This window comes from Sander vitreus, chromosome 19, assembly GCF_031162955.1.
Source record: "Sander vitreus isolate 19-12246 chromosome 19, sanVit1, whole genome shotgun sequence".
NCBI lineage: Eukaryota > Metazoa > Chordata > Actinopteri > Perciformes > Percidae > Sander > Sander vitreus.
In genome coordinates this window covers 9749283-9762800 of record NC_135873.1, presented here as the reverse complement: position 1 = coordinate 9762800, position 13518 = coordinate 9749283, and the positions used below count along the sequence as shown (strand labels likewise).

At 40.4% G+C, this 13518-nt stretch overlaps 2 protein-coding genes across 3 annotated transcripts; both read left to right on the top strand.

Moving 5' to 3' along the window:
• Window positions 1-260: 260 nt before the first annotated feature.
• On the top strand, window positions 261-6185 carry LOC144534222 (5,6-dihydroxyindole-2-carboxylic acid oxidase-like). 2 transcript variants are annotated; one of them, XM_078276031.1, is made up of 8 exons: window positions 261-285; window positions 1520-1867; window positions 2321-2643; window positions 4828-5032; window positions 5156-5323; window positions 5431-5610; window positions 5732-5878; window positions 5998-6185. In XM_078276031.1, exons 1-8 carry the CDS (start codon window positions 261-263, stop codon window positions 6183-6185), a joined length of 1584 nt encoding a protein of 527 aa, XP_078132157.1. The 2 variants fall into 2 exon arrangements, with proteins under 2 accessions (XP_078132157.1, XP_078132158.1); XM_078276032.1 differs by lacking the exon at window positions 261-285 and having other exon boundaries at window positions 1513-1867.
• A 1515-nt stretch (window positions 6186-7700) lies between these two features.
• lurap1l (leucine rich adaptor protein 1 like) lies at window positions 7701-13169 on the top strand. Its single transcript, XM_078276153.1, has 2 exons — window positions 7701-8155; window positions 11700-13169. Exons 1-2 carry the CDS (start codon window positions 7937-7939, stop codon window positions 12087-12089), a joined length of 609 nt encoding a protein of 202 aa, XP_078132279.1. The 5' UTR covers window positions 7701-7936; the 3' UTR covers window positions 12090-13169.
• The last annotated feature ends 349 nt before the right edge of the window (window positions 13170-13518 follow it).

Genomic DNA, 13518 nt, shown 5'->3' with positions numbered 1-13518 from the left:
TGGCCTAGATTCTAACTCCTTTGGGCTATTATCGCTGTAGGGTTTGTCAACAATAGAAGCCAATCATTTTTTTCTATCGCAAAAACATCCCCTGAGGTTATGGTAGCGGTAGACCAAAATAATCAAGATTTTGCCACATGTATCATCAGCTCATTTAAACTAATCAAAGTTTGTTTTTGTTTTCAGCCCGACTCCTTCCCTTACAGAACACTGAAGCAAATAAACAAATGGCGCACATGCTGGAGGGCGAATTTAAATGAATGTTGCACAGGCAGTTCATAAAGAAAGGTAAGAAATAAAACTACACGCTGGAAGCAGAGGAGAATGGTGAGTTTTTCCACATTGTTACAACTCACATTAATTAAAACATTTTTATACTTGCTTGACTCCACTTTCAGCTGAAACTAACCACATTGAAGGCTCATTTTGACTGATATCTCTACAGGAGCTCACCACCTATTTTACACACACAGATCAGTTTACTAGTCATGAATAGTCACACTCAACATGGAAAAACATTTGTATAGTGTCTTGTGTGGCTCTGGAGGAACTTTGTCGGGTCTGAAAAAAATAATCCTGCATCTGATTCACTTTGATTTGACACAAAGGCATTACAGGAAGAATCCTGCATGCTTAGAAGATGTCTTTCTGTAGAACAAATGCTCTCCATGCTTCCATGTCTCACATGCTAATGGCCGCACAAGCAGCATAGGGTGGGGGGAAAGGAGGAGGTGTTTTTTCAAAAATACATATTCAAAATGGCACATTTTGGGGTGTGTCGTGCTTTTCTATTTCATTTTTAGTAATGGGCTATAGTGCAATAGTAGATAATACAAACAAGACCCGTACTGTATTTCTGAGCTTGCTTGGAGCACCAAATTATTTTAGATTATTTTAATTCCACTCAGATCCTATTGTGACTGCAGATCCTAGACTGCATTTGTAAAAGGCTACCACTTCATAACAAATACATTTTCATATAGTGCTAATAAAGGCATGCTGAAACCTTACAGTCCATGTACACACATTTAAGTTTATGGATAGGCCGGCTCATTCATCATCATTTTTGTTTTAATCTGAAACAATTTTGTAACTAATTACACTTCCTCGCATTTAATGCTGGACCCATTTAGGCAACTGCAGAAGTCCAGAGTGTTTTTTTAGAAGAATAATACTGTGCCCGAGGGGATCACCCTACCTTCTCCACTCTAGGAAATGCGATGTTATGTGATGCATCACGCGGGAGTCAGAAAATCCGGGTAGTCATGCGCTGATCCGGTATTTAAAGTCGACGGGTTACTGTTTTGGGGGAAGTAGATGCTGGGTCCGCATGGAAGGGGAACTTTTATACACACTTAGTTGACAGAGAAAGTAATTAATTCTGTGTTTAAGTAATGCACATTCACTTTAGGTAAAGGCTTAGTTGAAGTGCATATTTGCCGGTGAATCGTCATTCGGTAAACACCGACTCCAAATCAGCCGTGCGTAAAATTTGGCAACTGTTTTTCGATAATGTGGCAGGGCTGTGTGTTAGTGCTTGTGGGTGCGGTGGTCGTAAGCGCTCAGTTCCCCAGAGAGTGTGTGACACCCGAAGGACTCAGGAGTGGACAGTGCTGTCCGTCGCCCTCTGGATTCACCAACGACCCGTGTGGCTCCACCACGGGGCGCGGACAGTGTGTGTCCATCACGGTGGACGCGCGCCCGCACGGCCCTCAGTACCCGCACGACGGACGGGATGATCGGGAACGATGGCCCATCCGTTTCTTTAACCGTACCTGTCAGTGTAACGGAAACTTCAGCGGTTATAACTGCGGCCGCTGCAGACACGGATGGACGGGGCCCAACTGTGACCAGCGAGTTTCTGTTGGTAAGTGCGCGTCCTCGGGGGCATATTTCAATAATAATGGTATGGTATATTGGCTCTAGCTCATGGGGAATTAGGAGAGGTCATAGCTAGCAAATCTAGGGTCTGTGCTGTTGCTCAGTGGCACTTCAGCACTTCTTTAGGACACCACACACAGGGAACTGGACCGATTTTGGCCCATTTAATGGCAATTTAACTATTTTTATATGGCAAAGACAGATTATTTTACCAAAGGTTATTCAAATGTGTTTCCCATAAAACAGGCTATAATGCATTTGAAATAGCCTAGGTACAGCCCTGACACTTAGAAAAGGGCATTTGATTACAAAACTGCCATTAAACCTGCCTGTTACGCACATTTATTTGCTACTTTTTTCCTCAGTCAATAAAAACTGATCCCCATTTAACGCATGACTGATTGAGTTAATCCACTTTCCCTCTGCGATAATCCCCCAGTAAGAAGAAACGTGATGCAGCTCAGCGCGGACGAGAAGCGTGCGTTCGTGAACGCGCTGGATCAGGCCAAGCGCACGGTGCACCCCGACCTGGTGATCGCCACGCGGCGCTATGCGGAGATCTTCGGGCCCGACGGGAACACTGTGCAGTTCGAAAACATCACCGTCTACAATTACTTCGTGTGGAGCCACTACTTCTCGGTCAGCAAGACGTTCCTGGGTGCGGGGCAGGCCAGTTTTGGGGGAGTGGATTTCTCACACGAGGGCCCCGGCTTTGTCACTTGGCACAGGTTCCACCTGCTGCAGCTGGAGCGAGACATGCAGGTAAGCTACTGTATGAAGAGGGGTGACAGTTAGATTCATGGCGAGGTAGGCTAACTGCATAGCCTACACAATAGCAACCTATTTCGGTTCATTCTAAAATTAAAAACCTGTTTGTCCAGATTTGTTATCTATCAGACAGCGTTTTAACCCCAGTTGTCGCTTCCACAGCTTGTTTATTTTACCTAATGCGTTTCAACTATTGGTGAGGAAACCATAACTGACGCAATTACACGCTTTAATAGGCGAGCAGCGCCCAAAATGTGATTTGAAGACTTTGAAATTCAATTTGATCAGCACGCCATCAATTTGGAGAAGATGGAGATGAAACAATGGCTTTGAACAGAGCTTTTGTGAGAGGAGTTATTAAGCCAAGTTTGTATAATTATTATTTCCATCCTGTGGTTCAGAATCACCCAAGTTCTTTTTGTAGGCCGTACAGACTTGCTAGCACAGACAATGAGGCTGCTGTATGGTTTTTGAAATCCTGGCAGCATGTTGGACTCCTGTAGAGAAACTCTTATCATGTGCAGGATGAACTACATCAACGACTAAAATATACATCTTTGTTCTACTCAAATTAAATCTTATATATTATAATGGCAACACTTTATAATAATGGTACATTAGTTAATATTAATTTGTGCATGACTTCATGCACGAAAAAGCATGAGTTCATTAATGTAGTACTTCATGAACTATCAGTAATGTACAAGGATTAATAGTATATCATGCATGACTTAATGCAGGGACAATATGTTAATTAATGCATCAATTAAGGTATTTGAATCATCATGACTTCTGATTTATTAATGATATTCATGTCTTCTTCAAAAAACTGACCAGTCCCAGCAGTGAGCAGATTTTCTTAAACAAATTGTAGTGTTGTAGTCATTAACTAAACATTACTTCTTCATTACTTCATCATGTTTGTGGCCCTTCAAATAAAGTGCTGACCTGGTCCATCTTTAACATTGATAAATAAGATATGATTAATGGTGGCATACAAATAAATGCATTAAGAATTAAAGGAGTGGGTTGGCAAAAGGTCACTACATTGACACAAAATACAGTATACTGCAGATGCACTTTTATAGTTGCTTTATTCACAACAACATAAGGCAAACAGTAATGCCTGAGAACAATGCCCACCCATGTAGGATATTTATGAATTTGAAGTATCTGAACACAATAAATGTGTTCAAAACAAAGCATTTTTATTTGATTTGTGGTGTCACAAAGATTAGGGCATATGCCACCATTAATCATATCTATGTATCAATGTTAAAGATAGACCAGGTCAGCACTTTATTTGAAGGCCCACAAACATGATGAAGTAATGACAAAGTCATGTTTAGTTAGTCATTATTACAAACACTAAAATTTAGTTTTTCAACTACAGATTTACCTATGAAGAAGACATGAACATCATTAATAAATCAGAAATCATGATTAAAATACTTAATTGATGCATTAATTACCGTATTGTTCCTTCATTAAGTCATGAAATGAAATACTATTAATCCTTGTACATTACTGATAGTTCATGAAGTACTACATGAATGAACTCATGCATGAAGTCATGCATAAGTTCATGATAATTCATGTACCATTATTATAAAGTGTTACCATAACTTTACAAATATGTGTTATACTTATCTCACATGAGTGTTTTTCACTAAGCCAGTCAAAACGAAAGTTGTTGAAAAGCAAGAATGAGCATCTCACTTTAACTTCTAAAAAAGTATTTTATTTCCAGTAAAAGTTTCTAAACCATTTCTAAATCAATCATGGTTTTATATGTATCTGTTTCCTGCCGCCTGGTTGCATGTGCATTTTCCTCTTCATGTAGACATAGACATACGTTTCATATTAAGTGATTAGAGACCCTAGAATTGTTTCCACAAATGCTTTTATAGGACCGATTTTCAGATGTATTCATGCATGAACTTTCTTTAAAAGCGTGTTTAAAATGTGTGTGAAAATGATAACCAATTTATTCTGTGCATTGACTCCATTGCCAAATGAGACTGAAAGGAAACGTTGACATGACCAAAGGGGATGGAAGTACTTCGTCAGCAGCATAATAAAATAAAGCCTCAAGCTAACTCCTAGCCTTCCTAGCCTTGATCTTCACATTCACAAACTCATACGCCATCCTTTCATTTATTTATTTCAAACAACCAGGACATGCTGCGAGACCCCTCCTTCGCCCTTCCCTACTGGAACTTTGCCATCGGTGGAAGCACATGTGACATCTGCACAGATGACCTGTTGGGAGCCAGGAGCAGCTTTGACATGAATTCCCTGAGCACCAACTCTATCTTCTCCCAGTGGAGGGTCATATGTGAGAGCGTAGAAGACTATGACACGCTGGGAACCATCTGCAACAGTAAGACTATTGTTTATTCACCATGGCAAATACTCTAGTGATGTTACAGTGGCCCTCTTTATTCTTTTAGTGTCTAAAAAAAATTGCTATAGTCTACCTTGTCTGGTCCCTGTCTCCTTCCAGGCACTGAGACTTCTCCCATCAGAAGGAACCCAGCAGGAAATGTCAACAGGCCGATGGTCCAGCGTCTCCCAGAGCCCCAGGATGTGGCGGACTGTCTGCAGGTTAACACTTTTGACACGCCGCCCTATTACTCCACCTCCTCCGAAAGCTTCAGAAACACAATTGAAGGTGAGAGACTATGACGGTATGTCTGTCATACAGTGTAATTTCATTCACATATTGTTTCGCCATTGTTTCAGCGTTTTCTTTCTGTGTTTTTCATGTTGTTTCGGCAGGCTACAGTGCCCCCAAGGGGAACTATGACCCCGTGGTGAGGAGCCTCCACAACCTGGCCCATCTGTTCCTGAATGGGACAGGAGGACAGACTCACCTCTCGCCCAATGACCCCATCTTTGTCCTGCTCCACACCTACACCGACGCTATTTTTGATGAATGGTTAAGGAGACACAGTCCAGGTTAAAAAAACAACAAAAAAACAACACTTGTTCTAGTCCTTGACTTTCTAATACCAGCATATTTTACTGCTTTATAGTTAGCATGATGAGCCTTAGGCTAACTTTACATATTTCTTGACAGATTCGACTCTGTATCCTGAAGAAAATGCCCCCATTGGTCACAACAGGGGCTACAACATGGTGCCTTTCTGGCCTCCGGTGACTAACGCGGAGATGTTTGTGACCGCCCCTGAAAATCTTGGTTACTCTTATGAAGTTCAATGGCCAGGTATTCATTTTGGGTGACTTCTAGTACTCGCACAGTTGTTTTTGTAGGTCTTCTTTCAATCTAGCCTTTGAAGAAATCCAGACGACAAACGTTATAATCATCCTCTTCTATCTTTCTAGCTCAACCTTTCACTCTGACTGAAATCATCACCATGGCAATAGTCGCTGGCCTCGTGCTTGTCGCAGTCATTTTCGCTGCCACCACATGTGCCGTGCGTGCCAGGTCATACAAAATGGAGGGCCACCAGCCTCTGCTTGGGGATCAGTACCAGCGCTACGACGACAACAAAAGCCAATCTGTAGTCTAAGTTCGGTGTTCCAACACGAGCCTCTCTCCTTTCTTTACTTTTACAGTGATACAGCTATGCAGTTTGTTAAAGCGTCAGTCGGTTCTCACTGGAGAGCATGTAGATTATTGAATGCTACAACTTGATAGTAAGTAATCTTTTGGCTGCATTCATGTCCCTATAACAAGGAACTTGTTAATTTTTCTTTACAAGTCGTACAGATGTGAATCGGTTATTGAAGATGCATTTTTCAAATGGAAAGGTTGAAATATATGCAACAGTTTTTAAGAATATGGTTTTGCGAAGATTGCAATGATGCAATCTTTGAAATGTTCAGATTTCTGGAAAATTTGAAAATGTGTTCAAATAAAGAGAACCTGGACAACTGACGCTTAGGTGTGCTAGTGATGCCACCAGGTGGTGCTGAACTGTTATTCTAGTCAGAGCTTTTAAAGGATATGGCAGTATCAGCTATGATGCCTCCTGTAGTTTAGTGTCTGATGTTGCAGTTACAGTACAAGGTGATCAGGTGTAAAAAAACAAAAAGTAGATTCTGATAGGGTATCCAAAAATGTTCTAAAACTTTTAGAACACATTTGAAGTAATAGACTAATACCTGCAAAATAATTAAAACATATACCATGTTTATAGGCTTTATCACTTTCTGCGTTTATCTGACTTAAAGTTTAGAGTAGTTGCACAATGGTGTCATAGAACTGAAGCGTTAGTAGTTGTAAAATGCACTGCCCATGTAACAGAGCCATAACGACCACAAGGGGATGCAATAGTTCAATTTCTGAAACAACATGCAGGTGAGAGGGTTTTGTTTTTAATGGTACATTAAGATAAATTGATCAAAATGACCTGCAATGTTATTATTGAATGAAGAGATGAAAAGAAAAAAAACGGGTGATGATGCAGAAGAAATGTAATGTAGCGGAATAAAGTGTCAACAGGTAGCAATCCTAAAATCTTACTGAACTGTGTACTCACACCATATGCAGCTTTTTTTCTTTTCTTTTTCAAACTAAATATGTGAAATGGTCATTAATGCTATTCTGTTTTTACATAGATACTTCTGCCAGAATGTTGTTGGATCTGACTGCATACCGAATTATTTAAATGTTATGCCTACACAGTGGTTTGTTTGACTGCTGAATGTGATTAAAACGTTAATAAACGCACCAAAAAACTATATGTATGTACACATCAAATCACAATATATGTTATAGTGTATAATCTATTAACGTTTATGGAGCACCTGCGTTCATCTTGCAGACAAACGATAATGTAGGAATTAGTTTGTAGTGCTCACCCCATAATGAGGGCTAGTAGGTCTAGCCATTTGCCTTATGGTTGGACTCCCAACTCCTAATTTGTAATAGCTGACAAATGTATTCCCCCTGCGTAGAGTAATCGTTAAATAACACCCTAGTGGCCCTTCACCTGTCTGGTGTCTGGTTTCAGAGGATTCTCCCTAATGGGAGGGTCCACGGACAGCACGTTCTCGTTAAACTGTCTCACTACTGGCCAGCCGCTTGAATGGGAGGTCTGTTGGTGAGCGGTGCGCTGGCTTCAGTGAAGTGTTTTTGGCACTTCATCATTACTTCATTCTGTGAGCTGGTTGAATAAAGTTGTGAGGAGCACGCGCTTGTTGCAACTTTGAATAAACTCATCGCGCGCGTCTCCCCCAACAACTCGCAGCACTGTAATTTACTTGTACGCCTGCTCCATTCAATACAGTGGAAACGTGTAATCTTTGACTGTCTACAATGGACGAGGATAACAACGTCCTGCCTGATTTGAAGGATATAGAGACCAAATTGGGTCTAAAGGTCCCGGATAGTCTCATTCGTTCTCTCGCCGGAGGAAAGCATCACGACAAGCACGAGAAGTCGCCAGCACCGCATTTAGTGAACTGCAAATTACATGCTAATAATGCGGACTTGAAAAGACTGGAGACCAAAATGCTATTCCTAAAACAAGAAATGGTAAGCTTAAGTCTTTTTTTCTGTATCATTTTTAAATTGAACGAGCTGTTAAGGAATTGTTCCAGTAACTTTTAAAGAACGTGTGCCAGATGTTAAATTAGTTTACCAACTTTTAATTACAATATATAGGTCACTTATACTTAATTGTACAGTTGTGCAAGTCGTTTATTCGTCTACAAACGTTCGTGAATAAAATAAAAGACCGTATATATGACTCTTCGAAATCAGCTAGGTTATTAGATATCATAGTTTCATGTCAGGCAAGTTACAATGTGTCTCTTTAATGTATCACATTGATTGATTGGCAGCCAAGCTTAAGCTCACAGGAAAAAACTCTACTAGTTACGAAACAGGTCTATAGCCTACTTTATATCATCATGTGGGTTTTAAGTGCAAAGTTCCACTAATGGGTGGTGGCGTACTTGTGCCTCAAATGCACCGTAACCGGTAAATACGTGAGAGCCATTCACACCTGCACACTTAAGTCACAGAGACCTTTGTTGATAAACCCTCCTCACCTCAAAAAATAACCCCTCCTCTCTTATTATTCAAAGTGCTCTGTGAAATCCAATTGTGTCAGTGTTATTACCTTATTATGATTTCATAGTTTAATCTGACAACACTCGCCATTAAATTATTTTCAAATGCCATGCTTGTTGGACAGAAGCTTTGTTAGATCCAAGGTCACAGCAAACCCTTATTTTAAGTAGTCATGAAAGGTATTAGGATTCCTGAGCAGATGGCCTACTTGACAGTTTTGCAGACTGTAGTAGAGCTGTAACATGGCCAACAGACCAATCACCAAAAGAGTTTTTTTTGTGTTGATAGGCTTATATTTATGTGACAGAGAGACTTGAAACAATCACATGTTGTATTTACAAAAGGAACAACCCTTATCTTGCTTTAATTCGTTTGTGTTTCAATCTGACAGCCATGCCATCATTTAATAGTGCTGATATGAGAAAAAAAAATGTATCTAGTGTAATGCCATTAGTGGCAGCTCATCTTGAATATGGGCCATCTTGGGCTTCTCTGTTTTTGTACTTCCCTTCACTAATCCAATCAGACTACTCTGTTTTGGTGTGTGTACACACACACACACACACACACACACACACACACACACACACACACACACACACACACACTGCTTACAATATGTGAAGGGCTGAAATAATCTACAGCCTATCAAAGGAACAAATTATCTCTGATATGTGCCGTTCCGAAAAAAAGCTTAGGGTCCCTAACCTTCATGAGACAAATACAAAATGTTGTAGGTTCAGTGTTACTACACTACAGATGCAGTTATGCAGCACTAATTGTGTTTCCTAAACTAATTCATGCCATCTTTGCTAACATGAGATAGCTGCTTGGACTTAAAGCGCCCATATTATGCTCATTTTCAGGTTCATAATTGTATTTAGAGGTTGTACCAGAATAGGTTTACATGGTTTAATTTTCAGAAAACACCATATTTTTGTTGTACTACACATTGCTGCTGCTGCTCCTCTTTTCACCCTGTATGTTCAGGTCTCTGTTTTAGCTAGAGAGTGAGACATCCCACTTCTGTACCATCTATGGTGGGAGTCGCACATGCGCAGTAGCTAGGTAAGGATCACATCAGCTAGCTAGCTGTTTCTCCAACTTCAGTTAGTACAAGGCAGGATTAGCCAGGAAACTTCTTCTAAACGAGGTCGCACTTCCAACTTTGCGTGGAATACCTGCAGAACAGGGACATGTAAGTAGTTCTTTTGTAGATTATGGTGAATTTGTGTGTGTTGTAGCAGTGTTTTGCCATTGAGAATGAGGGGGCTAACTGCTAGCATGCTTAACCTAAGCATGCTAGTGGTTAGCCCGGCGTTTCAGCTAATGACATAGAAAACCCTGCAGATTTTGAACAGCTCACCCGGAGACTGAAGGCAGGATAAATTCAGAAACCCGTATCTCACTCAAAACATTATGGATGTTTGTTTTTTTCCAAGTTTGTATGCATGTGGAAGCACCAGAGACACAAAATAACACCCAAATCCCACACAAATCCCAGAAAAAGTGATTTTCTTTTCTTTCATAATATGGGCACATTAAAATGCAATATGACTCCATTTGCTGGGCTTCCATGTGCGTATAAAGCGGATGGTTATGCTTACAAAACAAATACACCGGCAGCAATATAAACTAAATGAAGGCTGGATGCAAATCCACCCCAAAGGAAGGCTGTTGTATCAAGCCAGCTGTCTGGAGCACTGTACTGTACCAGCCCTGTTTGCTTTCATCTGCCTCAATGCATTTTGAGTGTAGCAGGCTGTTACAGCTGTTCGTTTACCATTTTTCATTCTGACAGAGTGTTAGTCACCAGTAGACACAGGGGAATCCATTTGATTGACCCCCATAGGCTGTCTACTTCCATCCCCAGTCAATAGCATGGTTTGTCATGGCAGGGAGTTAAATCAATGGCCATACTGTGTAAAGTAGGCATATCATTCAGAATCCTGGATGCAAACTGTTTCCTGGCTGCGCTGTTACATGAGTGGTACGAGCTTTTTTTCCTCATGCCACATAGTTAAGTCTCTTTGTTCACAACAAAGCCCGATAGTCTAAACAAAATAGCACATAGTGTTCCTGCCATGAGAGGACATAAGAATGCAAACAATTGTTGAGAAAAAATATATCTCACCACAAGGTTCAACTAGTAGCTGATCTGGAGCTTTACTTCATCAGCAGCTGGGGACTGCCCAGTTATAGAATTGTAGATTTCATTTTTGCACACTTTCAGCTCTTGCATCCATGTTAATGAATGCTAATGAAAACCACTTGATATGATCAAAAGCTCCAGAATAGCTACTAAATGGACTGTGTGTCGAAATTGTTTTCTTAACTGCTGTTTCTGAGGTCTAGAATGAACTTTGAACCTCAATGGTTACAAAAGTTAGCAATGATAATGGTACTGGTTTTGTATTATTATTTTGACTTCCATTGTAGCTCTGGGGGCATCCTGTTGTACTGACATGTAGTAAAGGAGTAGTTCTACATTTTTGGGAAACCATAATTAACTTTCTTGCAGAGCAGATTGTTGCCATTCTCATATCTATTTGTTTAATATAATGCTACAGCCAGCAGCGGGGTAGCTAAGCAATTTATTGGAAAGGCACAGTGACTCAGAGTCTCTTGGTGATCTCACGGTAACGCCAAAACTCCAGGAAGTTACTGCTTCTGGCCATGAAATAGTTAGGTGCCTAACCCTCTGTAAAACAACGTTTTCATCTTTACATGTGTTAATTCCTAAGTGTAAGAGGTGTTGGTTGGTGCATGTTTTTTTCCCCTTTGGACAGAGCCAGGCTAGCTGTTTATACTAAGCTAACTGGCTGTTTTCTATATCCTTATACTGTATGTAATGGACAGATATGAGAGGGGTATCAATCTTGTCATCTCTCTCCCGGCAAGAAAGTGAACAACCACATTTCCCAAAATATCAAACTATTCCTTTAAGTGCTGGATCATCTTTAAGCAGCATTACCTGACCGTGATGTTTTTCTCCAACTCATAGGCACATCTACGAGCCATTGATGTGAAGCTGATGCAGCAGCTTTTGTCAATCAACGAAGGCATTGAGTCCATCCGTTGGATGGTAGAAGACAGAGGCGGCGTGGCCAGCCAAGAGGGCAGCCTGACGGGCAGCTTGTACAGCCTGTCGGACAGCCAGGACGGCACCTCACTGCGCGGCAGCTTCAACAGCTTGAATGATGGTAACAGTGACGGGCTAGATGGTCTGTCTGTGGGTAGTTACTTGGACACTCTAGCAGAGGACCTCCCGGATGACCCCTCACCTACGGATCTTGACTGTTTTGTGGATAAAACGGTTATTGATGGGGATGCTTTCAGCAAATCGCCACTGAAAGTCAGAGTGGAATCAGATGAATACTACTGCTTTGGATGATAATAATAAGCTAAACACAGAGAGAGAGTTTCTTCACTTTGATAAATTAACACAGCTGTCTGGTTTTTCCTACATGCTTTACATTTGAATCATAATAGCGACAGCCAAGGTGTTAGCGATATTACCAAATGACTGTTACTTTTTGTCGCGTAACCAGCTTCCTTAACTTGTGGATTGAACACACACCTCAACAAGCCGTTGCCCCTTGATGTCACACCAAATGCAAGTGAAAGCATCTTAACAACTCTTATGTCTTTAGTATTTTATCATGCAGGTCAATTAAATTAAATAAAGGTGCTCTATTATGATTTAAAGATAGTATTTATTGTGGAGTTATCCAATACCTCAGCAGTTTATTTTTCACAGTTAAAATACTTCTTAGCCTAAAATTGCTGAAGATGGGGTGAATAAAAGTAGCAACACCAGCTGAACAGCAAATTTTCTTCTCTGTGGAAAATGTAACTGCGACTTTGTGTTACAGTAGGTCAATCACAATCAGCTGACCTAAGTGAAGGAGTAGATTAGCATTTAGCGGCCAATTATTCGGTTCATGTTGAGTGATTCAAGTGGGAAAACGGTTTAAAGTGGTAAGTTTAAGTGTTAAAGCAAGTGCAATTCGCTTCCATGCCAAATTCTGAGCACCACCCACTATAAATGTTGAGCTTTTAATTGTTTTTACTTTCCTTAGTTCCTATGCTAAACCACACTCCAGAGATTAGTAGCACATTCAAAGCATGGATGCTTGACTGAAAACCAAAGCAATTTGATCGTCATATAAATAATTTTGGCCCGAGGCAAACTCTGTTAACAGCAGATGGGAGATTTGTTGGTGGTGGACATATGGGAAACACGTTTGCTTTTTAGGCACATTTTAATCCTCTGTTGTCGAAAAAAGGTTTAACGAGAGCTATACATTGCTGTACATAACTCTGTTGTTTTAGCTTTAAACTCTTTGTGTTGATTTGTTTGACATTTGTATTTGATGCTTCCTCCTTTTGAAAGAAAACCATGTTTTTGTATTGATTTCTGTTCATTTTGTTGTGGAAATGAAATAATATATTGTGATTTTCCTCCTGCTCACATTGTGTACGTCTTTAATGCAAAGGACCACGGTAACTCTTGTGTAATTCATTTTTAGAAACAAAAAACAGGTCACTGACCCAGAATCTTAATGAGATGGAAAGTGAACATTATGGTGGTTTCCTTTTTTGGTAAATTTATGTTTAAGAATAGTCTCTTGATAATGAAGTCGGACTTTGTGGTGCCCTGTGCAATGTGGCATGAAAAAATTACCCGCATTAAGTCACTTTCTCACTCCATGTCACTTTCCTTTGATAAAACACAAAATCAGGAAGATGATTCTAAATTCGGAAAAATTTTAACCAAGCTATTAACAGAGGAATGCCACTTAGGATAATATTTAGAATGA